Source organism: Dreissena polymorpha, chromosome 5 (genome assembly GCF_020536995.1).
Source record: "Dreissena polymorpha isolate Duluth1 chromosome 5, UMN_Dpol_1.0, whole genome shotgun sequence".
NCBI classification, from domain to species: domain Eukaryota; kingdom Metazoa; phylum Mollusca; class Bivalvia; order Myida; family Dreissenidae; genus Dreissena; species Dreissena polymorpha.
The window spans coordinates 38086794-38113155 of NC_068359.1; the positions used below are offsets into that span (position 1 = coordinate 38086794).

Sequence of the window (26362 nt, forward strand, 5' to 3'; positions counted from 1 at the left end):
ATCTCCATGTTTTTGACTAAACAAAATTATTTTTGAACTTTGCCAAGTTATCATTTCAACAAATATTCTGACCAAGTTTCATGAAGAATGGCCAATTAATGTGGCCTCTAGACTGTTACAATTATAAATTTTGAAAACTAACTTCGAACGACAGACACATAGAGAATACTAGGTTAGCGTTGAATAGAGAGAAGTTTATGTTGTGAGGCTTAGAATGCCGGGAGCGCGAGCCTTGGCGAGCGCTTACAGTGTTCGAGCTGAGCAACATAAACTTCTCTCTATTCAACGCTAATCCTTGTATTCTATTTATCCCATTGCATTCTTACTAAACAAGAAAAATAACAAACAAACATGGCATGTTTGGAAACTTCAAAAACAATGAAAACACAGCGAATGATTGTTTGTTTATTAATGACATCATTTGTCAATGCACCGGCAGGTTTATTCAACAAGGTGGGATAAAGGCTAGTCTATTCCATGAGGTGTTATACCATCAATGTCACAGTGAAGATTGGATAAAAGGCAATTACAAAATCTCACGAGCATGTTGTGCTCAGGTGAGCTAAAAACTGCTCTAAAGTCGAAATGTGTATTTATATAAACTTATATGATTAAGTTATGAATGAACGCCTTACTGATGGAATAACCTGTTTTATAAGTGAATGTCTATTTTTGAGCAGGTATTGCGCATTTATATAGCAAATTGTTCATGACTCTTCACATACCTTAATGACTGCACTGAAAACTCATCAGTTGCTATGTGTGGCAAGAAATAGAAACAAAACAGCAAAATCTGAAAACAAAAGAAATAGTTATAAACTTTTATTTCAATAAGAAAATAACAAGAGCTGTCCCAAGACGGTACGCTTGACTACTCTTCTGCTTTGATAATATAATGTTTTCAGTCCCTTACCAAAATATAACACCAAAATATAATGACCACAAAGACATATTCAAGGTTGAATATCTGAAGTAGTTACAGAATATGAAAACTAAATGATGAACATTTATAAACTAAAACAAGAAATATGACAAAGCCAAACAAAAGATTTTCATCATTATTTCCAATTTATTGACTTTAATTTTATTTACTTTGCAAGCAGGGTCTGAATTTAATCTATCTGCATCAAAATCTTAACCCAAATGACACCAAATGAAATTCCAACATTGGTCTTCATTTAAGCTATGTACACGAAAAATAACAGAAACATACAGCAATCTAAACACAAGTTTTTACATGCAAACTCTTTCTATATTTTTGGTCACAAAGACCTTCACCAGGATGGGCCCAAATGGATCATTCACTGGATCAACATGTAACCTTTCAACACACAAAACTTCAGCAGATTATCTCCATGGTAACTGAAGTTATTGATTGCACAATTTTAATATCACTTTTACAATCGTGATCTTGAAATCGACCCAACTGGCCCTAAATACAACCCCATGGTGAGGCTAAATGTCATCTAAAGATAGGAGTCATTGAACGCAAACATTTACCTGATTTTTATGCCCCCAAAGGAGGGCATATAGTGATCGCACTGTTTGTCTGTCTGTCCGTCCGTGCGTCTGTCCGTCACACTTTGCCGTTAGGTTTCCAAAAATGCTCATAACTTCTATGTCTCTTCAGATGTAACCTTCATATTTGGTATGCATGTGTATATGGACAAGGCCTTTCCATACGCACACAAATTTTAACTCCTTTGACCTTGACCTTGAATTTATTTAATTGAATATTGGTAGTAGTTACAGACATTTGTACTTGTAACATGCAAACCTATAATTATATTTTCCTCTTGCACGCAAAGCTTCTATAAGAACAAAAGTGGGCCTAATCTAGCTAAAAAGCTGAACACAGTTATAGACCTCTATCACTGAATGTTCATTAAGACCTTAAACATATAAGTACAGTTCAATTTTAATATCTGTAGTAGATAAAGAGATATGGAGTAGGTGATTGCAAGGTGAACCATAACTTTCTAAAAACAGAAAGTTACACAATTCTACTTAATTTTACCGGTAGGTAAGAGTTATGGTACTACAGTACAGCTCACGCAAAACAAACATATTCCGCGATCCGCGGAGTCAGACGCCATCTTGTGTTCGCGGAGTCGACTCGGAATCGACTATCTGGTCGCCGAGTAGCCGCGTCTGTCCGCCGAGGCACTCCGCATCTCGTCTCCGCGACACGCCTCGGCATGATGCCGAGGAATTTGTTGATGATGTCGAGTCATTCGGCGGACAATCGTATTAATTATAATTTACAATGTACATGTACCTCGGATAGAAATGGAGTTTCGCATAATGAAATTTATTACATGGAGCGTTACTACGTTGCGAAACAATTCACTACATAATACAAGGTTTTGCATCATCTGTCCAAATTATCCAAATGTCCAAATTATCTTTATTAACTGTTTCTTAACCCTTTCCCTGATAGATGCGTATAATCCCGAGTCTATCGTTTCCCCGATACATGCGTTTATGACTGTCATTCTCAATTACCACATACATGCGATTTCTCCGTCTCTATCCATTTCCCGCTAATCCCGTATATTCCATTTTCAAATGCAAATTCTGATTAATACTGACGAGAAAAGTGCTCAAGAAAACTCATTAACACAGACATCCAACATTTTTCTAAAATATCAAAGGAATTTCGGCATATGTTTCTAATTAAAGATTTGATGAAATAGGTGTCCAATCGGGAAAAGGGTAACACAAATAAAAACATGTATAAGCCCATGATATTTTCGTGTCCAGTGTTTGTCTAAAACAAAAAGCGCGCGAAAATAGGCGTGGGTGAATTTATTGGTACACAAAACTACGAAGCGCAGACAACATTTCCTGAATAAAATAAAAGTCAAAAACGCTGTATCATTTTCATATTTTAGTTCGTTCAATATTGCAACAATTACTGTATTGTATCTGATTGCACACAAAGTGCCGTGTAAAGTTAATATTCTTTTACAACGACCAATAAACAGCGTCATCTATATTTAGATTTTATGCAACATGTATAAGTCATTTTCTGAAAATTGGGAGAAAGGAAAAGCGATTTTTCGAAAATAAACCAACGTTTTTTTTCCCATTCAATTTGTCATAATTATTTATATTTTGTTTTGTCTGTGTATGTTTGATTGGGTCTCATTTGTTTTTTGAAGCAAATCTTATGAAAAAAAAATATCGTAATGGTAAATGTTTAAAGCAAGTCCCGTTTCCGAGATCATATACGAGAATTACTTCGATATGTTTACTGATAAATTATGGTTTTGACAGACGACACGTGCTTATCTAAAGTGTGTGTTTTTGTAATACACGGGATATTGGTTTATCGGTGCTTGATTACGCAATAAAACAAAGACGCAGTCGGCGGTTTTAAGAAGGCCTTTTGTACTGACCAACACAATAGTTAATAGTGCACGTGCTTATCTAACATTTAGGGATAAAACACACGGGAGACTAGACACTTTGTGCTTGTTTGGGCCATAACCGGTGGTTATTTTCAGTAGCACACGTGTCCAGAAACTAACGAGTTCGGGTAATAAAGCACTGAGATTATGATCTGAAAACTGCCTGGCGTCCGAAATGAAACAAAATGCCGACAAATCAAAAGATTAACCGCCTAATGTTTAAGTATAAAAAAATGCCGACAAATCAAATGATTAACCGCCTAATGTTTCAGTATAAAATTCGATATTTTAAGGCGGGGTTCTCACTGCATTTCCTTTTGCATTCGCATACGCTTGTATAACTTGTTATTTGCACGGATTTATTGAGATTACAATGAAAATGCTCACGCTTTTCAGGCAGATAACGTGATATTACACAAGTCATCTTTATTTTCGCGCAATTTCTAAGAGAACAGCAGATTAACACGTGTATTTAATTGTCACAATAATGATACTGTTTTGCGTCGCAACATTATTTTGGTAGTCACATTTATGCCGAGTTTAATGTTTCAATATATTGCCCGATAATTTCGTTTATTAAATTTATATTTAGATGCAACATGTACATGGCCATTTCTGAAAATCGGGACGAAGTGAAAGTTATCATTTTTAAATATATACGAATATAAGTTTTTATTAAAATTGTCAACAGTATTTATATTTATTTTCTATATGTATAGTTGTTTGGTTCTCATATGGATTTTCGCAAATCTTATGATACTCAATATGTTATTTTCGATGTTTAAAGCAAATCTTGTTTCCGAGATCATGTTCGGGATTAAACTGTGTAAGGTTCATTGATATGGTTATAATGACCTACAAAATCATTATGTATCAAGTTCCGTATGCAGTGAAGCTGACCAAAGGTTTACACAATCACGCAGATGTAAACATATGTATTTTTTTCGGCAAATCGCCGCGTGTAAAGACGCGGCGTGATGCCGCGGATATATGCCGAGGCAGAAACAGACGCGGCGTAACTCCGCGAATTATCGCGGAGTGCCTCGGCATGATGCCGAGGGAATACTCGTTGTGGATGCCGAGTAATTTCGAAAACAAAAGAGTGTGTCCGCGGCGTAGCCGCGGATTTTGTTGGTTTTGCGTGAGCTGTACTGTAGATCAGTGACCTTACAAAATGACCCGAACATATTTGTAAAGTTTCCATTGAATACCTGTACTATAAAAAGTGATAACCAGAAGTTGTTCCTTTATCTTAACTGATTTTTAATTTCAAACAAGAAGGAGTAATTCTGCAATATTTCTGGTAAGAGTTATGGAACTTGGTCCATCACCGTAGAGATTGACCCCAATCACATGTATTACACTTCAATTGAGTACAGGTCTGCAATAGAAGCAGTGTTATGGATATGTTGCATATTGACGTTTTCAAGAGCATTAAGTGGACACTGACGGAGACATTTGGGTGGGTTGTTTATTGACAATAGGCGAATAGTCGCACTAAAAATCAACAGTTTGATTAGTACAACAACAACCACATTAAACACACTGGTATACATGTACATACTAAGTTAATTGAAGGAGTTGAAAGTGGATGTATGATAAAGTTATTCTTTAACCTATTAAAATGCTTGATTTGACTTACAATCACAGGGTTGATAACAATCTTTTACAGGATATTTTCATTAAGTTTATGTGTAATATTTTCTACATTCAGATACTAAATTGTACAGTATGTTGTTGAAGTTACTTACTTCTTCCCCACGCATGAGGCGATCTGAAAGGCTGTGTCTGCAAAAAGGGATTTCCAATTATAATACAGTAACATACCACACATCAATAAAATTCATTTACTTATCACCTTCACCAGCATTTGTTCACTACATAACATACATTTAATTTGAATGATTTTAAACTTGAAAGTATTTATGTGTTGCTGCATATTGGTGAAGCAAATAGCCTGAATGCACTGAACACATGTTGACAACACAAACAGGATCCTTGCATTACCAGCATACATGTGTTGAATGAAACCCATTCAGTTATCTGTCACCATTATATTTACAAAATCTAATACAGTATTTTAAAATAACTTGCAGGCTGTTTTGGTTTTATACTGGTTGCAAAAGCAATTTTCATTTTGCTTTTAAGTGGGAAAGGGTTAAATTGCTTAAAGAAACAACAATCATAGAGCACAAAAGTTTTTGATAAAAATAAACGAGAAACCGTCGGAGACGGGTGATGCTCCCCAAAGGTTTTTTTGTCACAATATTGCACTATATATTCAAATAAAAGGAAACGTCTTGAGGGGCATTACTTTGGACAAAATAATACAATGGATGGTTTAGCAACTTAAAAATTTCAAAGGGCCATAACTCTCTATATAAATCATCTAACCAGAACCCACAAATAACATGCGCATCTCCTTAAGGTAGTTAAGCTTCCCATAAAGCTTCATCAAATTCCAGTCAGTAGTTGGGGAGAAATAGCCCGGACAAGAATTGCACTTTATGTACAATACAATAAACTTTACAGTTTATAGAAAATTTCAAAGGGCCATAACTCTGTGAAAAATCATCTGACCATAACCGGCTGATAATATGCACATCTCCTGTTGGTAGTGAAGCTTCCCATAAAGTTTCATTGAATTCCCATAATAAATTGCTGAGAAATAGCTCGGACAAGAATTGCACTATTTGTACAATGGAAAATTTCAAAGGGCCATAACTCTGTGAAAAATCATCAGACGAGAACTGGCTGATAACATGCACATCTCCTCTTGGCAGTGAAGCTTCCCATAAAGTTTCATTGAATTCCAGTCATTTGTTGCTGAGAAATAGCCCGGACAAGAATTGCACTATATGTACAGTTAATGGAAAATTTCAAAGGGCCATAACTCTGTTAACAAGAGCACCGCCTTGCGGGTGCAGACCGCTCATCTATTTTCTTTTTAAAGGTGAAGGGACTCTCATTTTCAATCACAAAGGAGGGAGGAGTTGAGTGAAGAGGGGTGTATAGTGTGGGGTTGTGGACATTTATTACATTATCTTCCAAAAAAGCGAAAAAAAAAAAGAAAAAAAAAAATCGGGGGGGGGGGGGGGGGGGGGGGGGGGGGTTTGGGTGCGATGGTCGGACGGTATTTCAAACATAACCGTTTTAAAAAAAAAATGGGGGGGGGGGTATAGTGTGAGGGTGTGGTGATAATTTGTGAGATGATCTTAAAAAAAAAAAAAAAAAAAAATCAAAAAAAAAAATTGGGGGGTGGGGTGGGGTGGGGGTATAGTGTGAGGGTGTGGTGGTCATTTGTGAGATGATCTTAAAAAAAAAAAAAAAAAAAAAAAAAAAAAATTAGGGGGGGGAGGGGGGGGAGGGGGGGGGGGAGGGCACGGGGGATGGTTTGGGTGAAGTCTATTGTGGTATGTCAGGTAAGAGTAGTTTCATCAAAGTATCAATCAAATCTAATCATAAATAAAGAAGTTATGGCAATTTTAGCAAAATTTAATAATTTGACCTTGAGAGTCAAGGTCATTCAAAGGTCAAAGTAAAATTCAAGTTGCCAGGTACAGTAACCTCATGATAGCATGTAAGTATTTGAAGTTTGAAAGCAATAGCCTTGATACTTCGAGTGGATCGAAACACAAAAATTAACCATATATTAAAAGTTACTAAGTCAAAAAAGGGCCATAATTCCGTAACAATGACAACCAGAGTTATGCAACTTGTCCTTTTACTGTACCCTTATGATAGTTTGTGAGTGTTCCAAGTATGAAAGCAATATCTATGATACTTTAGGGGTAAAGTGGACCAAAACATAAATCTTAACCAAATTTTCAATTTTCTAAGTATAAAGGGCCCATAATTCCGTCCAAATGCCAGTCAGAGTTACATAACTTTGCCTGCACCGTCCCCTTATGATAGTTCATAAATCTTGCAAGTATGAAAGCAATAGCTTTGATACTGTAGGAATAAAGTGGACCTAAACACAAAACTTAATCAAATTTTCAATTTTCTAAGTATAAAAAGGGCACATAATTCTGTCAAAATGCCAGTCAGAGTTGCATTACTTTGCCTGCACAGTCCCCTTATGATAGTTAGTAAGTGTTGCAAGTATGAAAGCAATAGCTTTGATGCTTAAGGAATAAAATGGACCTAAACACAAAACTTAACCAAAATTGTCAATTTTCTAAGTATAAAAAGGGCACATAATTCTGTCAAAATGCATGCCAGAGTTATCTAACTTTGCCTGCCCAGTCCCCTCATGATAGTAAGTAAGTGTACCAAGTTTGAATGCAATAGCATTGATACTTACTGAGAAAAGTGGAACTAAACGCAAAACTTAACCAAAATTTTAAATTTTTTAAGTATAAAAAGGGCACATAATTCTGTCAAAATGCACGCCAGAGTTATCTAACTTTGCCTGCCCAGTCCCCTCATGATAGTAAGTAAGTGTACCAAGTTTGAATGCAATAGCATTGATACTTTCTGAGAAAAGTGGACCTAAACGCAAAACTTAACCGGACGCCGACGCCAACGCCAACGCCGACGCCAAGGTGATGACAATAGCTCATAATTTTTTTTCAAAAAATAGATGAGCTAAAAATCATCCAACCAGACCTGGCTGATAACATGCACATCTCCTTTTGGTAGTGAAGCTTCCCATAAAGTTTCATTGAATTCCAGTCATTAGTTGCTGAGAAATAGCCCGGACAAGAATTGCACTATATGTACAGTTAATGGAAAATTTCAAAGGGCCATAACTCTGAGAAAAATCATCTGACCAGAACCTACTGATAATATGCACTCTCCTCTTGGTAGTGAAGCTTCCCATAAAGTCATTAATTGCTGAGAAATAGCCCGGACAAAAATTGTGCACGGACAGATGAACACACGGACGGACAGATGAAGCGGCGACTATATGCTCCCCCCAAATTTTTATGGGGGAGCATAATAACTGCACATTAATCAAACTGACACATTTCAATTCACCAATTGCACTCCAACCTACCCAAAGAGATACCAGTCATAGGCCAGAGTCAGGTAGAGTATCTCTGTGGCCGACAAGGACTTGTGTATGAGACCATCGGCCCACAGCGTGAGCCTCAGCAGGGACACAAACATGGGTGTGCGGTCCCAGCCGGATATACAGTGCACCAGTATCCCTTTATCTCCTACAACAAGATAATACTGAACAAATACAGGAGTGCGCAGTCCCAGCCCGATATACAGTGGTGCACCAGTATCCCTCTGTCTCCTGCAACAAAATAATACTGAACAAATACAGGGGTGTGCGGTGACTGGGTCCCAGCCTGATATACAGTGCACCAGTATCCCTTTATCTCCTGCAACAAGATAATACTGAACAAAAACAGGAGTGTGCGGTCCCAGCCGGATATACAGTGCACCAGTATCCCTTTATCTCCTGCAACAAGATAATACTGAACAAATACAGGAGTGTGCAGTCCCAGCCCGATATACAGTGCACCAGTATCACTTTGTCTCCTGTAACAAGATAATACTGAACAAAAACAGGAATGTGCGGTCCCAGCCGAATATACAGTGCACCAGTATCCCTTTATCTCCTGCAACAAGATAATTCTGAACAAATACAGGAGTGTGCAGTCCCAGCCCGATATACAGTGCACCAGTATCACTTTGTCTCCTGCAACAAGATAATACTGAACAAATACAGGAGTGTGCAGTCCCAGCGCGTTATACAGTGCACCAGTATCACTTTGTCTTCTGTAACAAGATAATACTGAACAAATACAGGAGTGTGCAGTCCCAGCCGGATATACAGTGCACCAGTATCCCTTTATCTCCTGCAACAAGATAATACTGAACAAATACAATAGTGTGCGGTCCCAGCCTGATATAAGTGCACCAGTATCACTTTGTCTCCTGCAACAAGATAATACTGAACAAATACAGGAGTGTGCGGTCCATGCCGGATATACAGTGCACCAGTATCCCTTTATCTCCTGCAACAAGATAATACTGAACAAATACAGGGATGTGCGGTCCCAGCCTGATATACAGTGCACCAGTATCCCTTTGTCTCCTGCAACAAGATAATACTGAACAAGAGATGTGTTTGTCAGAAAAACAATGCCCCCGAATGCGCCGCCTTGAATTTTTGTGTTGACCTTTGACATTGAAGGATGACCTTGACCTTTCACCACTCAAAATGTGCAGCTCCATGAGATACACATGCATGCCAAATATCAAGTTGCTACGTTCAATATTGCAAAAGTTATGAAGGTTAAAGTTTTGGTTAAAGTTTTGGGACACACACACACAAGGACACATACAATGGCAGGCAGGCCAAAAACAATATACTACCGATCTTTCGATCCGGGGGCATAATAAATACATGTGTTTTGTTGAAAACAAGCAATGATAAATAGATGTTTTATTAGTAAGATGAAATATTGTTATTGTCTTTTTCAAATAGTAAAAAAACCTGACCTTCTAATTATGATATCACTGTCTTTAAAAGAGACATCTGTATTTTTCATAACATGCTTTTCACACAGGCAGATATCTAATTGCACATAAAATATATTAGAAAACTTACACTTTTATCACAAGTAGGTACTAACAACACCCAAAAGTGTTTTTGTGCAAAAGTGGAGATTAAACAAAACTTAGATAACACAGACACAAACACAGACGCAGAAGCAAGAGGGGTGACAATAACTTTTTAACTAAAAAAATCAGGAACTTTTATGTTAAAAGTTTCAATTTTGCAATTGAAATTATGATATTCAAAATAAACACAACTTTTACATATAATTATTCCAATTGTAAATTACAAAATTCATTTTCATAACCCTTTCATGTACAAAAGAAAGCATACTCACCATTGGTAAACATATGAACAAGCATTTTGAGGTAGTTCTTTGTGAGCTGGATTAGATCCCAATGCTAAAATAAATCAAACAAGAGCTGTCAGAGGACAGCGCGCTCGACTATTCGAGTGCTTGACAGTATAACTTTAGCCATCATGTTCATATTCAATAATTGATTAGACGATCTTTCAAAAAAAATGGGGGGGGGGGGGGTTGAGAGGGGGTATAATGTGGGGTGTGGTCATTTATTAGACGATCTTTCAAAAATAAAAAAAGGAAAATTGTAATAATTAAATGTGATCATAAAAAGAGGTTATGGCAATTTAAGCAAAATGTTCAATTATCTAAGTGTAAAAGGGGCCATAATTATGTCAAAATGCTTGATACAGTGGTCTGCTCTTGTTTATTGGTTGGGGTCATGTTGGTAAACAAGTATGCAAAAAATAAAAGCAATTTGTCAAAGGATATAGGAAATATTTGGGGTTGTACGCAAAGTTTAACATAGATTTATCAATAATATGCATATTCTAAGTTAAGGGGCAATAATTCTGTCAAAATCCTTGATACAGTTGTATGCTCTTGTTTATAGGTTGGGGTCATGATGGTAAACAAGTATGCAAAATATGAAAGCAATATGTCAAGGGACATTGGAAATAGTTGGGGTAGTACGCAAACTTTAACATTTGCTCACTAACGGCACGACACAGAAACGCCGACGCCGGGGTGAGTAGGATAGCTCCACTATATATATTTCATATATAATAGTCGAGCTAAAAACACCATCACTATCAATATAAAATAAAGTTCCATCATTTTGTATAATTGTTATTTGCTCCCCCATCCTATAATACTAAATAGTGCAGCCAGTAAGAATCATGCAAATAATTGACATATTAATAAAAAACAACAACTTCAAGTTGCAGAAACGATAGCAGAAATGTTTTTAAAGGTTTCTATATTGATAAGTGAGGAATATTCTAAATAAGTTTGACCATAGGTTAAGTCAATAAATTATGTCTGCATATTTTAGTTGATGTTTACGTTATGTAACTAATATCAAATATGCTTTTATGCTTTCAAGCAGTTATCTTCATTGTATTGGCATTTACCTTATACTGCTGCCAATCAATACTCAGTTCCTGTAACAATTCGGTAGGAGGGATGTCCAAACATGCATCTACAAAACTCTGCAATAACAAATCAACATACTGGTTTTTATGTATGTTGAGTTGATCATAACATAAGTTTATATAAATTTTGTTTATTTTCTTTAAATTTGTGAAAGCAATAAAAGTACATACAAGCTACATTTAACTAAGCTCTTTAATATGCACTATAATGTGCAAGTTTTCCATTCCGAAATAAATATATGTAATATCAATTTACATTCATATATTGAACATTCAAAATAAATTTATCATAAAACATTCATTCACCAGGGCCGTCGTTAAAAAAATCTGCAATTCATAATCATAAAACTCCCTATGACTGCTAAATGAACAAGAGATGTGTTTGTCAGAAACACAATGCCCCCTAATGCTCCGCTATGATTTTATTTTTACCGATGACCTTAACCTTTCACCACTCAAAATGTGCAGCTACATGAGAAGTAAGTAAGAGATTGAATGGAGAATTTTTTTTTTTTTAATTTTTGACCTTTGACCTTGAAGAATGACCTTGACCTTTCACCATTCAAAATGTGCAGCTCCACGAGATACACATGCACGCCAAATATGAAGTTGCTGTGTTCAATATTAAAAAAGTTATGATAAAACTTTAACAAAGGTTAAAGTTTTAAGAAATAAGAATACAATGATATTTGACCTTTGACCTTGAAGGATGACCTTGACTTTTAACCACTCAAAATGAGCAGCTCTATGAGATACACATGCATGGAAAATATCAAGTTGCTAAGTTCAATATTGCAAAAGTTATCAAACTTTAACCAAGGTTAAAGTTTTGGGACAGAATGACAGACAGACAGACAGGACAAAAACAATATACCCCCGATCTATCGATCCAGGGGCATAAAAATTCATTTTACAATCCCAGATACAACTTAAGTTAAGATGCAACTTTTCCAGCTTTGTGAATCTTTTTCCAAACCATTTTAGAAGTATTATGATCTGTCTCACCTGTGACCAGTCAAATTTCATGTCCTCCCCCATGTAGCCGTTGTCCCGCCACTCTTTGAAAAATTCACAACCTAGAAAAAAAGCCTGTTGCCAATAAATAATGCTTGTATTTAGTAACAAGCCGAACCATACACATGTTTGACCTTAAGTGGGACCTTGACTGTTGACCAAGGTTGACACGCCTCACATTTTTGGTACATCATTTTAAAATTAAATGATAAATTCATTTCATCATGCTATTTTATGGCCAAACTAAACCATTCATATTTAACAAGGGACAAAATTGTCACAAAACCAGGTTTTCGTTGTGAAAAAATAATCTGATAAAGGGAGAAAACTCAAACTGAACTTTTGAAATGAACAAAAAAAATTAACCCCCTTTGTAAGTTTGTTTAAAAAAAAATTATATTTATAGTCGTGGCGACCTTGACATTGGAGATATTGACGTGATTCTTTCGTGCGACACACCGTCCCATGATGGTGAACAAATGTGCCAAATGATTTTAAAATCTCACAATGAATGACATAGTTATGGCCAGGACAAGCTCATTTATGGCCATTTTTGACCTTTGAACTCAAAGTGTGACCTTGACCTTGGAGATATCGACGTAATTATTTCGCGCGACACACCGTCCAATGATGGTGAACAAATGTGCCAAATGATTTTAAAATCTGACAATGAACGACATAGTTATGGCCCGGACAAGCTTTTTCCACCAGCCCGCCAGCCAGCCAGCCCGCATTCGCCAATCTAATAACCAGTTTTTTCCTTCGGAAAACCTGGTTAAAAATGACCTTGATGAATAGACATCTGAGGTGAGTTATTTTAAAATTGCAGGATGGATGAAAATGTTTTAGTACAGACATGCTGTTGTATGGCCAAATTTGACCATTCTAGGTTGGCGCTAAGGAAAAAAAATTAGTAGCCAAATTTCAGCACTACGATAACGACATACATTATAACCTTATTTGCTCAATGAACGACATAATCATTATCATGAATCTATAGGTATCAACAATGACTGTATTAAATTATCAATGAAGTCACATTTAAATAAATCATTTGTTACCTGAAATCAAATAATTTCATTTTTTTTTTTAAATTTATTTCATGCACTGGCATAAACGGTATACAATGTTAGAACTTTCAGATATGCCCCGGTCTTTGATTGCCTGGGTCTTGCGTAATCCTATTCGCCCCCCCCCCTTCTCCCAATAATTTTTGCCTTAGTCTGGTGCTTCTTGATTCTTGAAAAATACATTTACTGCAATGTATTCTTTAATTGACATATTTTTCAAAAGTTGCAATAGATAATTTATTCAAACGTACCGGTAAATTTGTAAGTCTTAAATACTGCATGTACTGAGCGGCTAGGCTATATTTGGTTACACATCGTCTGTTATTAAAAAAGCATGCTTTGCGTGCGTAGAACTTGGCATTGCAGACGACTGCAATAATTTCGCGCTCTTTCTTATAACACGGGTTTTACCTGACATACCGGTATTAGTGCATAGTGAATAGTTATTATCACGTGGCTGTAGAAAAACTGTGTAAATCAGTTTTACAAATAGACATGATAAAAAATACATGCACTGGATTTAATTTGTTACCGCATCAAATTATTAACGGGTATTGTTTTTCACAACTTACTCGCCCTAAGTAATTTTACACTGCTCACAAATTACAATTAACTTCTCATAATTAATGATTGTTTTATACAGTACGGTAAATAATTGTGATGATGATGCCCGAAACCGCCTTTAATGTACTGCTTTATTTACCGGTTTTATATCACGTATTAATGCTACAATTGTGATTCATTGTTAATAAACCTGCGATAAACGCTTACTCTGTGACACACGTCAATCAAAAATAATAAGCGCTATATAACTCCGCCTCCATAAACATTCTCGTAACCGAATGGACGTTAAATATCACAGTTTGGCGACTGGAAGTTACCGGAAAATTTCCCGTGATGCATCTGTCAGCATACATGACTGTGTTATGTGGCTTGAATATACGATACTAGTTCTTCTTGAATGCTCTGAGCTTTTATGAGTACATACGTCCCAGGACCCGGAGGGTCAATAGCTGGGAGTTGGATTATTGCAACTATATACGATACGGGCATCCGGTTATCTCTTATCAATGGACTATCTATTACCACCTGGAGCTTTTATGGCGATGACATTTGGAAATCGGTACCGAGTTCTCTTTAAAAGTAGGGAATATTATATACTTATAGAGAAATATCAGGGTTTTTTGCAATCGCCATTTTCATTCACATTTTAAACTTTAATCGCCAGCTGAAAGATTTAATCGCCTTTGGCGATTTTGGCGATCGGAAACGCTAACATAGCCATTAACCATTATGTTTGACCTTTACTATCAGGGAAAAGAGATGTATTTATTATGCCAAACATTGACTTCTCATAATGGACATTTATGGAAAGTATTTTACAATTGAATAATGAGTGAAGAAGTTACAGCCCAGTAAAGGTGTTCTCTGGCAACATTTAACCTTTGACCTATTAGTGTGACCTTGACGTTTCAAGATGAGTGACAGGTGATGAAATGAGACATGCATTCTGCTAATGGTGGTCATTTGTGGTATGTTACTTCAAAATTGCATGATGAATGACGAAGCTGCAGTCAAGACAATCTTTTTTATGGCCAAATTCGACCTTTAACCTTTAAGTTTGACCTTTACTTTCACGAAAAGAGATCCAAGACATGGGCTTGTCATGGTGGACATTAAATGGTATGTTATTTTAAAATTGCATTATGAATTACAAAGTTGCAATCCAGAAATGCTGTTTTAAGGCAAAATTTGACCTTTGACCTCTGAGTGTGACGCTGACATTAGAGGAAGGGTTAGGAGTGATACACAGGCCAAGCTGTCTGCTTATGGTGGTCAGTTACTATAAAATTTCTTGAATTATGCCGCAGGGCCCTTGTTTGGCCGTTTTTTCGGCCCCATTCCCCCCTTAAAATAGTATTCTTTTTTCCCCTATTTCAGCTAAAAATTCCCCTGTGCTATTAACCTTTGTTTAAATGTAGATTTATTTAAATAACATTAAAATATAGCAATTTTAAGTGTTGAATGGTTGGTGAAGAGATCTTCTAAAATTCCCCTTTTCGCCCAAAACGACAGGAAATTACCCCCTTTAAGGGCCCCGGCCCCAATCCCCCAAAGTGTAGCAAGGGCCCTGTGCCAAAGCTGCAGACCAGAAAAGCTATCCAGAAAAGCTATTCAATGGCCATATTTTGCCTTTGACCTATAAGGAAAACCTTATATTTGAAATAGGGAGATTGGTGTTATATGTAACAAAGTCTTTTCTTTGTGGTAATTTTTGGCAAGTTATTTTTTAATTGCATGATGAAAGACAAAGTTACATTTCAAAAAAGCTGTTTAATGGTCAGTTTTGACCTTTGATCTCTATGTACGACCTTTGACATAGCGAGATGCGTGTTACATGTGACAGGCTGTCTTTTCATTTTTGGTAATTTGTGGTTAGCTATTTTTTTATTGCATGATAAATGACAAAGTTACAGTCTGGTCAAATTCAACCTTTTAATTCTATGTGTGACTTTTTTCATTGATATAAGGAGAAGGGTTTGCATGCAACACGTTGCTGCTGTTGGTGAACATTTGTGGTAAGTTATTTTTAAATTGCAAAATGATTGACAAAGTTACAGTCCCGACAATCTTTGATGGACACACTCATGCATGCACAGACAATTGAATATATATTTAATTTTATGCAAGCGCCCTTAACAAAATCTCATGTATGAGGAACTTATAAATATGATAACATGTAGTTCATTTAGCGCACACAGTAAATATAATGATAAAATTAGCACAAGCCTTCCTTCCCTGCATTTAAGGCTTGAAATGCAATTTTCTGCAAATAACAACTGCAACGTGACTATGTAACAATGATCCTTAATCTATTTCTCACTCATTTACTTTCCAAGCAAAGGCAAAACTAAGAATATTGACTTGCAATTTCAGAGAGCTAATATTTGAGCCCTGCTCGTCAGTGTGAACATGGATTGCTTGGATTCCCAGTTTTTGATATGATGCCAGTAAAATGTTCAAGCTCATATGTTATAACTTAAAGTACGTTAAGTAAATGTGCCTTCTAATGACTTATATATATATTACCTTAGATGTTTAGAAATTACATTCACATTACAATCATTCCAGAACTTGTTCCACAGAAAGTTGTGTTTGTAAAGTGAGTCAGGTGATTGGTGAAATTTCCCAAAGACACACAGCACTAGTTCAATGCAAGCAAAGCAACACGAAGCGTCTCAATTAAGGTAGCTTCAGGCCTCTAACGTCATCTGACCGACATGTAAAGGCTAAAGCTAATACTTATACTGACCTGGATAAGGGGCTGAGATGATACAGAACTCCCCATATCTGTTCTCCTTGTCTACCTTCTCTGAGGACGTCACACTAAATGAGACACGGTACCAGAATTGCAGTAACACTATCATATGAGTCATGTCTGAGAAAACTGGGCTTAATGCATGTGCGTAAAGTGTCATCCAAGATTAGCCTGTGCAGTCCACACAGGCTAATCAGGGACGACACTTTCCACATTAACTGGATTTTCGTGTAGAAGAGACTTCCTTTAAACGAAAAATACCATAAAAGCGAAAAGTGTCATCCCTGATTAGCCTGTGCGGACTGCACAGGCTAATCTGGGATGACACTTTATGCACATGCATTAAGCCCAGTTTTCTCAGAACATGGCTCACAGTATTCTATGTTTTCATAACAAATCAATATTTACAAGGCATGTACCATACATTCCATAGCTCGAGTTTTGGGAGGTTTGCTGCCTTACTTTTTAGCCCAATAATCTTTAAAATCAATGTTAAATACATAGCAGTAAATCTGTAATGCTTCTTATCACAAAACCTTTCTTATGCGAGTCAAAGAGAAGCAGTTTCTTTACCAAAGACATTCATTCCTTGTAACATAATGTCAGATAAGGGGCAAATGCATGTCTATAACAACAGGCTTTTATTATATTATACAAAAAACAATAGGTCCAACAAATTTTTTAGCACAGCACTTTGCTTTACATATTTATAGGAAAAAACTATAATAATAGTTTGTTGAAATGTTTAAAATGATTGATCACACTCTTTTTGCCTAAACAAATGCATGAAATAGATATATATATAGCAACCAGAACACCTGTAACTTAACTTACTTCATCCCAAATTTAACTTTTTTCTTTTCAACCATCAGGTCAACAATATATTTCACAGAGAAGGTTTTCAATATGTTGATGTCTTGGCCCCGCACTCTATCAAACATCTGTAGATCACTGAAATAGCAAACTCAATTCCAGTACTAGAATACCGAATGAGCTACCCTGAAAAAGCAAACTCAATTCCAGTACTAGAATACCGAATGAGCTACCCTGAAATAGCAAACACAATTCCAGAACTAGAATACCGAATGAGCTACCCTGAAATAGCAAACACAATTCCAGAACTAGAATACCCAATGAGCTACCCTGAAATAGCAAACACAATTCCAGAACTAGAATACCGAATGAGCTACCCTGAAATAGCAAACACAATTCCAGAACTAGAATAGCGAATGAGCTACCCTGAAATAGCAAACACAATTCCAGTACTAGAATACCGAATGAGCTACCCTGAAATAGCAAACACAATTCCAGAACTAGAATACCGAATGAGCTACCCTGAAATAGCAAACACAATTCCAGAACTAGAATAGCGAATGAGCTACCCTGAAATAGCAAACTCAATTCTAGTACTAGAATACCGAATGAGCTACCCTGAAATAGCAAACTCAATTCCAGTACTAGAATAGTACTGTATATTTCTAAGTAAATTACAAACAATGGATAATTGTGTTAAATAATTTGGTTTGAGAGTTGCAAACAAATTAATTCAATATTTACTTATGAACATGTTAAAAAAAATACTGTGTAACTTGTTTGTTAAAGGGATACATTTGTATTAACAATGATTTCTTTCATCATGAATCACAATTTAAACTGCTATAATTTGACTTATAAAGTTCTGCTCATTAACCATTTTATTACTCAAATAAGCAAAAAATAAAATTTCAGGTACAAGTGCATCGAAACATAACATATCAATTATAATTTTTTTGCTATTACATGTATTACATACCTGTCTGAAGAAGTTTTTCTTATTTTTGAAGGATTGTGTTCATTTCCTGAAACATTTGGCAAATAAATACAGAAATGGTAACATTAGCAAAGTTAATTGCAAAGAATCTGATTTTATAGTAAATATTTGACCATTCATAAAAATGTAATTTTCCTTATTGATGCTTTAAATAAAACAGTGTATTTTTGTCCAAAATTACAGCCGATTTTAGGCGGTTTCCCAATTGCAAAAAAATACGTTTTTCCCAAAAAAAATTTAAATATGCACATTTTTTTTCCAAAAACCCAATAAGATTATACATGTAATATAGTGATGATTGTAGAATGAGTGCAATCGGTGTGTTTCAAGTTGTCCCGAATTACAACAGACTGAACTATTGGTTCCCAAATGTAGCCAGATATATACGAGAAAATAAATTACGATGTACTTCAAAATCAAAATGGACATCATTAAGTAAATAGGGAATAATGAAATGTTTGTGTCAATTAGCAGAAAGACTTTTTTTAAACAACCAACAAATATTTATATGAAATCTGCACAGTGAATGTGTGTCAAGGTAAAAAAAATAAGACGATTTTAGTTTGAAAATGGAAAAAGACAACATGATTTGATCTATATGTTAGTGTATGTATAATCAGATTCATATGATATGCATATTCTGATTTATTATGTTTGTCACGCTTTACAGTTTACTGAAATAGCTTTTAACTGAAGATGTTAAATGCAAGATATTGGAAGCAAATCAAATTAAATATATTAATTTAAATCAGTTTAATACAACATTTACACAACATGACTACTTAAGGGTGTTTGTTTGTATTTTTTAATGTTTTCATAAACAAGAAATGTGTTCGTCAGAAACACAATGCCCCCTATTGCACCGCTTTGAAATTAATTATTTATTTTTTTACCTTTGACCTTGAAGGATGACCTTGACCTTGAATTTCCACCACACAAAATGTGCACTTCATGAGAACGCTGCTTTGAAATTTTTTATTATTTTTTTTACCTTTGACATTGAAGGATGACCTTGACCTTGAACTTCCACCACTCAAAATGTGTAGCTTCATGAAAATGCTGCTTTGAAAAATATTTTTTTGTGTTTTTTTTTGTTGGACCTTTGACCTTGAAGGATGACCTTGAACTTCCACCACTCAAAATGTGCAGCTTCATGAGATACGCATGCATGCCAATATCAAGTTGCTATCTTCAATATTGAAAAAGTTATGGCCAATGTAAAAGTTTTCGGACGGACAGACGCCATATATTTGACATTTGACCTTGAAGGATGACCTAAACCTTCACCTTTCACCACTAAAAATGTTCAGCTCCATGAGATACACATGCATGCCAAATATCAAGTTTCTATCTTCAATAGTGCAAAAGTTATGGCCAACGTTAAAGTTTTTTTCGGACGGACAGACAGACTGACATACACACATACTGACATACTGACTGACGGACAGTTCAACTGCTATATGCCACCCTACCGGGGGCATAAAAAGTCATATTGCTGTATTAAATTGAATACATTATAACAGACTATCATTACATTTTCTAATTAAGAATCTATAGATTATTGCAAGTTTAACATGCATGTGAAAGGATGTTAACTAAATATTATCTTGATTTTAAGAAGAAACTAAAGCAGCAATTTTTCATATTAATTTTAAAATGCAGTCAAAGATACATTCCCAATTGTATGGTTTATCACAATAATTTTCCCAATCCAAAAGGCAAAGGCTGCATAAATAAATAAAAAAAATACTGTAAAAGTTGTACATACAGAGTTATACTTTTAAACTTATCTGACAAACTTATGTGTTGTTTCAACATAATAAAACAAACAGTGTAAAGCACTTCCATAAAGTAAAACTTACTTTGTATTATTTTCATTTCAAAACATAAGAGCAATAAAGTAAAATACAAAGTAAGATAAGTAAACAAGGAGTTAAACCAGTACCAGTGAGGAAGTCCAGACCAGACCGGCCATACATTTCTGCTCCACTGGCCAATGTTGCTGATCTGCATACATACTGAAAATATATATGTGTACATACAGACTTGTCATACTTACTGTATAGCAAATATGACTTTTGTCCATAGTGGCAATTAAATGTTTATATGATTGGCCAATCTTTGAAGTGACAACTTTTATCCAGTAGTAATCAAATACTATGAAACCATTATTGTTCGTCATGCATTAATTTTTGTCTATTTCATCATTAGACAGAGTGACAAATTTAAGATCCAAATGAATAACCAGAAATTGGCGAATTTAGGTGCTGACCAAAATAACTAATTTCACAGTAGTCTAAGCTGATGTGCAGTGGACATTAAAATGACAACCCAAAAACTGTTTTAATACAGGTACTATGTCCGGTTGTTTACTAATTCCTGTAATATTTTACAGCCACAAATGTCATGTAAAGCATGCACAATATCTTTTGGAAACCTAGGAATTTTTGTGTACATATATATTTTTTGTAAACACACGAACAATCTTTGCACACAATGGAATTTCATGTAGATTACCTTGCCGTCTAGCAGGATCACTGGTACCACAAATCTGGAGCGACACCTCGCAAATCTGGCCTGCTTGAACAGTTCCTTGATGTGATGGCCGTCATACAAGCTCTCCACTCTGCCATGTATAAACATATTACATCCCTTGTTTTATCCTCTTGGGAATGGGGATTTTGGCATGAGATTTTTGGACCAATCGCATTATCTTTGGCATTTTGGGGAAAATAACAAGGGAATGAAAATTGCAATGATAATATCAGTTTAAGAAGAATTTTGGATGATTTAAAAGGATTTTTCTGAAATTGGTGACAAGTTACAACTGCTCATAAAATGATTCTATGGATATCTGTCACATATAATTTTTTGTATAATTGTTGCAAAAAAAATCTTCCAATAAAAATGTATTTTTGTTTTAGTGGTTTTTGACATGAAAATGTGCACTTTGCAAAAAAGACTTTGAAAACAAACTCTAAAAGACTTGTATTTAACTGTGCATGCATAATACAGAACATGGTTGTTTTTGACATGCTAAAATGTGGGGTTAATAACAACTTATACTTGTATTATCATAATCATATCTTATCAGGACAGCACTTGCATATTCATGCATAACTTTATTCACACAGTAAATATTTAAGGTGGACAATTAAGAAATGTTTATCAGATCTTCAGATCGGATTGGAAAGATTATGGTCATTATCAAATTAGACTTTCTTTACTACCCGTAAGCATAGTTTAGCTAAAATGATTGCATGCTTAAATCTCAGTGAATGAACAAAAAAATACAAATCATGACAAAAATGCAATTGATTATGGCTTTTCATTTACAAGTTTAAGTGTCCTGGTTACGTGGATGAACCATGCAAATAACTGTCCACTTGACACAGCAAAGGACAATACTAACCAAAACAATATGATCTGGACACATACCTTTCATGATACGGACAAGCTCTCTCGTATTCTAGAATGACAATCTTGCTTGGGTAGTGTGCACATAAACTGCCAACTGTATTATTGATCACCTGAAGAGGAAGACATTGAAACATAATCTACATTGAAATATGATCTGTATTAATAACATGCCATATTATTATAAGTACCTATGTATCTCTATATGGTAAAGTTTCATGAGAGAATACATGTAGTTAAGCATATCTTTAAATAAGAAATATTACACGTACTTAACTTATAAATGAAGATCTGTTAAAAAAGGGTTTACCATTATCTCTAATAAATAAAATCTACAGCATTAGATCACAATTTAAGCCTGTTTAGAAACAGGAGTTATAAGTTACAATGTACATAATAGTCTTAAAATACTCACTGAGAAGTGATAATCTTTTGAAAACAGTTTCAGACACTTCTCTGCAACAGGATCAACCTGAGTAGGAAATCAATGCATCAGTTAAGTGGCATATTAATGATTTTTGTAAAAAAATAAAGATTCCCTATACTTTTAATTGTGACCTTGTTTTGTGAGCACTATTGTGTCTTAGTATGCAAAAACATTTTTTTTAATCACTGTTATGTTTAAGATTATGTTTTGACTTTTTTTGGTGCAATTCTACTTTGACCAATAGATCTGTTTATTGATTGATACATGTCGTCTCACCAGGTTCACCACAATGGGGGATAGAGTTATTATCTGGACACATAATATTTTCTATATATTTTTAAAAATTTGTAAACGGACGTCCAGCTATGACATTGGATAACTGGCCATTGAGTGGAACATTTTTATCTTTGTAGTTTTCAAAGATCAGTTTTGTTTAGCATGATTATAACGAATTTAACCCTTCATACTCAAAATTAAGTTTCGAAATAAAATGCTATCAAATATAACATGTGTATCTCACGATGAATTTGGGTCCCTTACAGTATTCATTACTTCTGGTGAAGGAAAATTACCAGTAAGAATTGTCAATTATCAATCATCTTTATACCATCTGCATTTTGGTCAGATACATGTTTCACAGCATTCACAAATGACTTTTTATTGAAAACATTATTTTATAATAATGAGAGGTAATGTTCAGTGGTTTGCTCTATTGTATCGGTAAAACATTAATTACAACTCAATGCGCCCTTTATGGTGAACATGAGTTTATATACTGGCAGAGGAAAAAGGATGATAAATCACCACATATTCATTCTAATTAACATGACTCAATCTATAAAGAATCCCATAGCTAAAAAAACAACAAGAATCACATAATGTTTTATCTTTGTATGTCAGTACTTTTCTTTGTCACCCCCAACAAATGCTACAAATTATACTGTTGTTGTACAGGTCGGAGAGACACTTAAAGTGACCACAGTGCTCCAGCTAGGCCTAAATCGAAGGGCGCCGCGCCCTGCCCTCCCGAACCTCCGCCCTGCCCCCCCGAACCTCCGCCCTGCCCCCCCCCCCCTAAAAAAACAAAAAAAAACTTTTTTTTTTTTTTTTTTTTTACATATGATAATTCATAAATCTCTTATTACATTGTAATTAGTTTAATCCTCTTTGTAGACATTATATTTGAATGGTTTAATAATAATGGGAATAATACAATTATTTATAACATATAAAATAACGTGCAATAGGAAGCATTCCAGAAACACCCGCGCGCTCGAACGTGCCCTTTTTACAAAATACTGCGCGTCAAGTGCCTTTTTGACAAAATACTGCGCGTCGAAAGTGCCCTTTTGACAAAAAAGCCCCCTGCCCTTTTCAAATCCTAGCTGGAGCACTGGACCATGTCATTTTCCCCTCTGTTTATAAATGATTTTCATCATGTTGACAAAAGAATAAACTTATAAAATCAACACATGACTGTTTGGATAACCAAATAAATGCAAAATACAAATATGTGTTTGTGTTCAGGGCCAATTGAGTGGGTATCATTATAAATCAACTATTTTTCAATTATTATAAGCTGGGAATCAAATAATTATTTGTAAAATAGAATCATATGATGATTAAAGCATGCAAAAGTTGAGTCCTGGCTTTAATCACAAAGCTTTTTATTATTGACTTATACTGTCAGCGATTTTTTTCCTTCTTTATAAAGTACCGGTAGACGGCACTTTCCCAATTACGAAAAAACTACAAATTTCCCAATTGCTGGCCAAAAAATTCTCAATTTAAGGTAAAAAAAAAAATTATTTTTTTTTTTGGCAAATGCAACATTTTGTTAGTTTTCCTGTGCAGCTCTATGGTTTGAACCTAGGTAAATATCATATTGACAGCTTAAAAACACTTAGAATCAATTTTAAAGTATTTGGGTGCATAAAATCAAATACACCAATTTCCCAATTTGAGGGTTTCACGACTCGATTTTTCCCAATTTTCAGGTTTTCACGACTCAATTTTTCCCAATTGGACCTGTACGGGTACTTTTCCCAATCGGATAAAAAAAATCGCTGACTGTTTACCCCTCCGACTCAGGGCGAGTTACCCTATTCTAATATTTATAACCTTGACATTTTGTTTATCATAATTGATGGGGTTACAAATAACTTATTTTTATTAATTTTTGTAGAAAATTTAGGTATTTCAGACATAAACATTTTATTTTTAGCATATTTTCTTTGCAATTTCAAGATTTGCATAGTATAAATAGCCTTAAAACTTACATTGCAGGGGAGGTAATTTGTTGTGAAAAAATGTCAACAGACAATAAAGTATTGAAAATACTAATTACTAAATGATTTTGAGTCACTTAGGAACACTACATGAACAATAAATAAAAGAAGAAAGCTATTTGCTAAGAACGTATTGAGTTGTGATGAATTACAATATTGACCTTTTTTTGTGCATTTATGGTCAGTGTGTTAAAACTTTTTTCCATAACATTAACTGCATCATGTTGAAATATTCTATCACGTAGTTTCTTTCAATCTCTATAACCAGGACTTATTAAGAACCCACAACTCATCAAAAACCTATTTTGTGATTCCCTTGATTCGAGCATCAACTTATTTCGATCAATTTGATGACTTCACACACATCATCAAAATCGGCGCACGATCTTATAGGGTAATTCTGTGTGACGCAGACTACGATGTACATCAGGGGACAAAAATATTTATAAACTGCTCTCGTCCTGCAGGACGACTGCATTAAAAATTTTACTCGTCCTGCAAACACATGCACTCGTCCTTCAAATATGTGTGAAATAAAGATTGCAAAGGGCTGATATGACTAATAAAGTTTTCTATACTATGGCTAAAATGCTGCTTACTCAGCTATTTATGCCAGCTGATAACAAAAGAAATGTTAAACAGTGACATAAGTTACTTATTTATGAGGAACACAAAATAAATAAATGAAGACAAATATTTTGCTAACTTCATCTTGTATAATTTTCAAAACTTAACATGTAACAGAAAAAGGACTGAAATAATCAAAAATTAAACTTTACTTGATTAATAAGGCTTAATTATTTAAACTATTTATATTTTGGACAGTTCGCGAACGTTTGGTCTTATCATACACGGACTGCTTTGTTTTCCTTTTTTCTAATGCTCGCGTGCTTTCCGTTTCGGACGTTTGAACATCAACCGGCCCCCTTTAAAGAATGCTCGTATGTCAGACATTTTCAGACGAAATTCAGACTGGTTTAAAACCGTACTTCGCGGTTCAATAATTCTTTAAAAATCATTACTTACAGTAAATGCAATGGGATGGTTCTCTGTCGACATGGACGCGCAAAGTTTACTCCAAAAAGCCAATAATAACTCGATACACAGTCGCGCATAACAACGCGCACCTGCTGTATGAAATTTACAATTACATTTTCCGGTTTATTCGTGTTCTATTTTCGGAATAGATATGCTTTAAGAAAATGATTTTATTTAATGAAAAAGAGTCTATCAGGTCAGAAAATATATTTTAATATCAGCTTTTTTTCACTCGTCCTGTAGGACGAGCGCTTTAGGGAAATCCACTCGTCCTTTCAAGATTTCACTCGTCAATACGAGTGGACGAGTGGAATTTTTGTCCCCTGTACATGAATGTTTAAAGGTACGTAACTCAGGGGGTTTTCTGCCTACTTTGGGAAAAGGAGTCTGACCAAATTGAGAATTTTTTATCGACAAAATTGCCCATTTTGGGAATTTTTGTTTCGTGAAACGGCTCATTTTTGGGAAAAAAAATGAATTAATCATGCTTAAATAAGTCTGTGGTTTAACAATTTTCTTTAAATAAAAACATGCAAAACAAACACTGCCCAAACACAAGTTACAGCAACATTTTTGGCCGAGCTAAAATAG

At 35.1% G+C, this 26362-nt stretch overlaps 2 protein-coding genes across 4 annotated transcripts in view; both read right to left on the reverse strand.

The window, feature by feature from the left end:
- LOC127881652 (adiponectin receptor protein 1-like) overlaps window positions 1-26362 on the reverse strand; it is a 503063-nt gene that overhangs the window by 10965 nt on the left and 465736 nt on the right. The gene's annotated exons all lie outside the window — the stretch shown is intronic.
- The window catches only part of LOC127881630 (myotubularin-related protein 14-like), a 42350-nt gene that overhangs the window by 5967 nt on the left and 10021 nt on the right, over window positions 1-26362 (reverse strand). For both annotated transcript variants that reach the window (XM_052429703.1, XM_052429702.1), the window contains exons 2-14: window positions 22434-22490; window positions 22040-22131; window positions 21119-21227; window positions 20547-20619; window positions 18584-18629; window positions 17626-17742; window positions 16786-16859; window positions 12394-12464; window positions 11368-11445; window positions 10271-10334; window positions 8416-8578; window positions 5165-5201; window positions 726-793 (exon numbers count right to left, since the gene is read on the reverse strand). In XM_052429703.1, coding sequence (XP_052285663.1) covers window positions 726-793; window positions 5165-5201; window positions 8416-8578; window positions 10271-10334; window positions 11368-11445; window positions 12394-12464; window positions 16786-16859; window positions 17626-17742; window positions 18584-18629; window positions 20547-20619; window positions 21119-21227; window positions 22040-22131; window positions 22434-22490 — 1049 coding nt within the window. The remainder of the gene's footprint in view (window positions 1-725; window positions 794-5164; window positions 5202-8415; window positions 8579-10270; window positions 10335-11367; window positions 11446-12393; window positions 12465-16785; window positions 16860-17625; window positions 17743-18583; window positions 18630-20546; window positions 20620-21118; window positions 21228-22039; window positions 22132-22433; window positions 22491-26362) is intronic.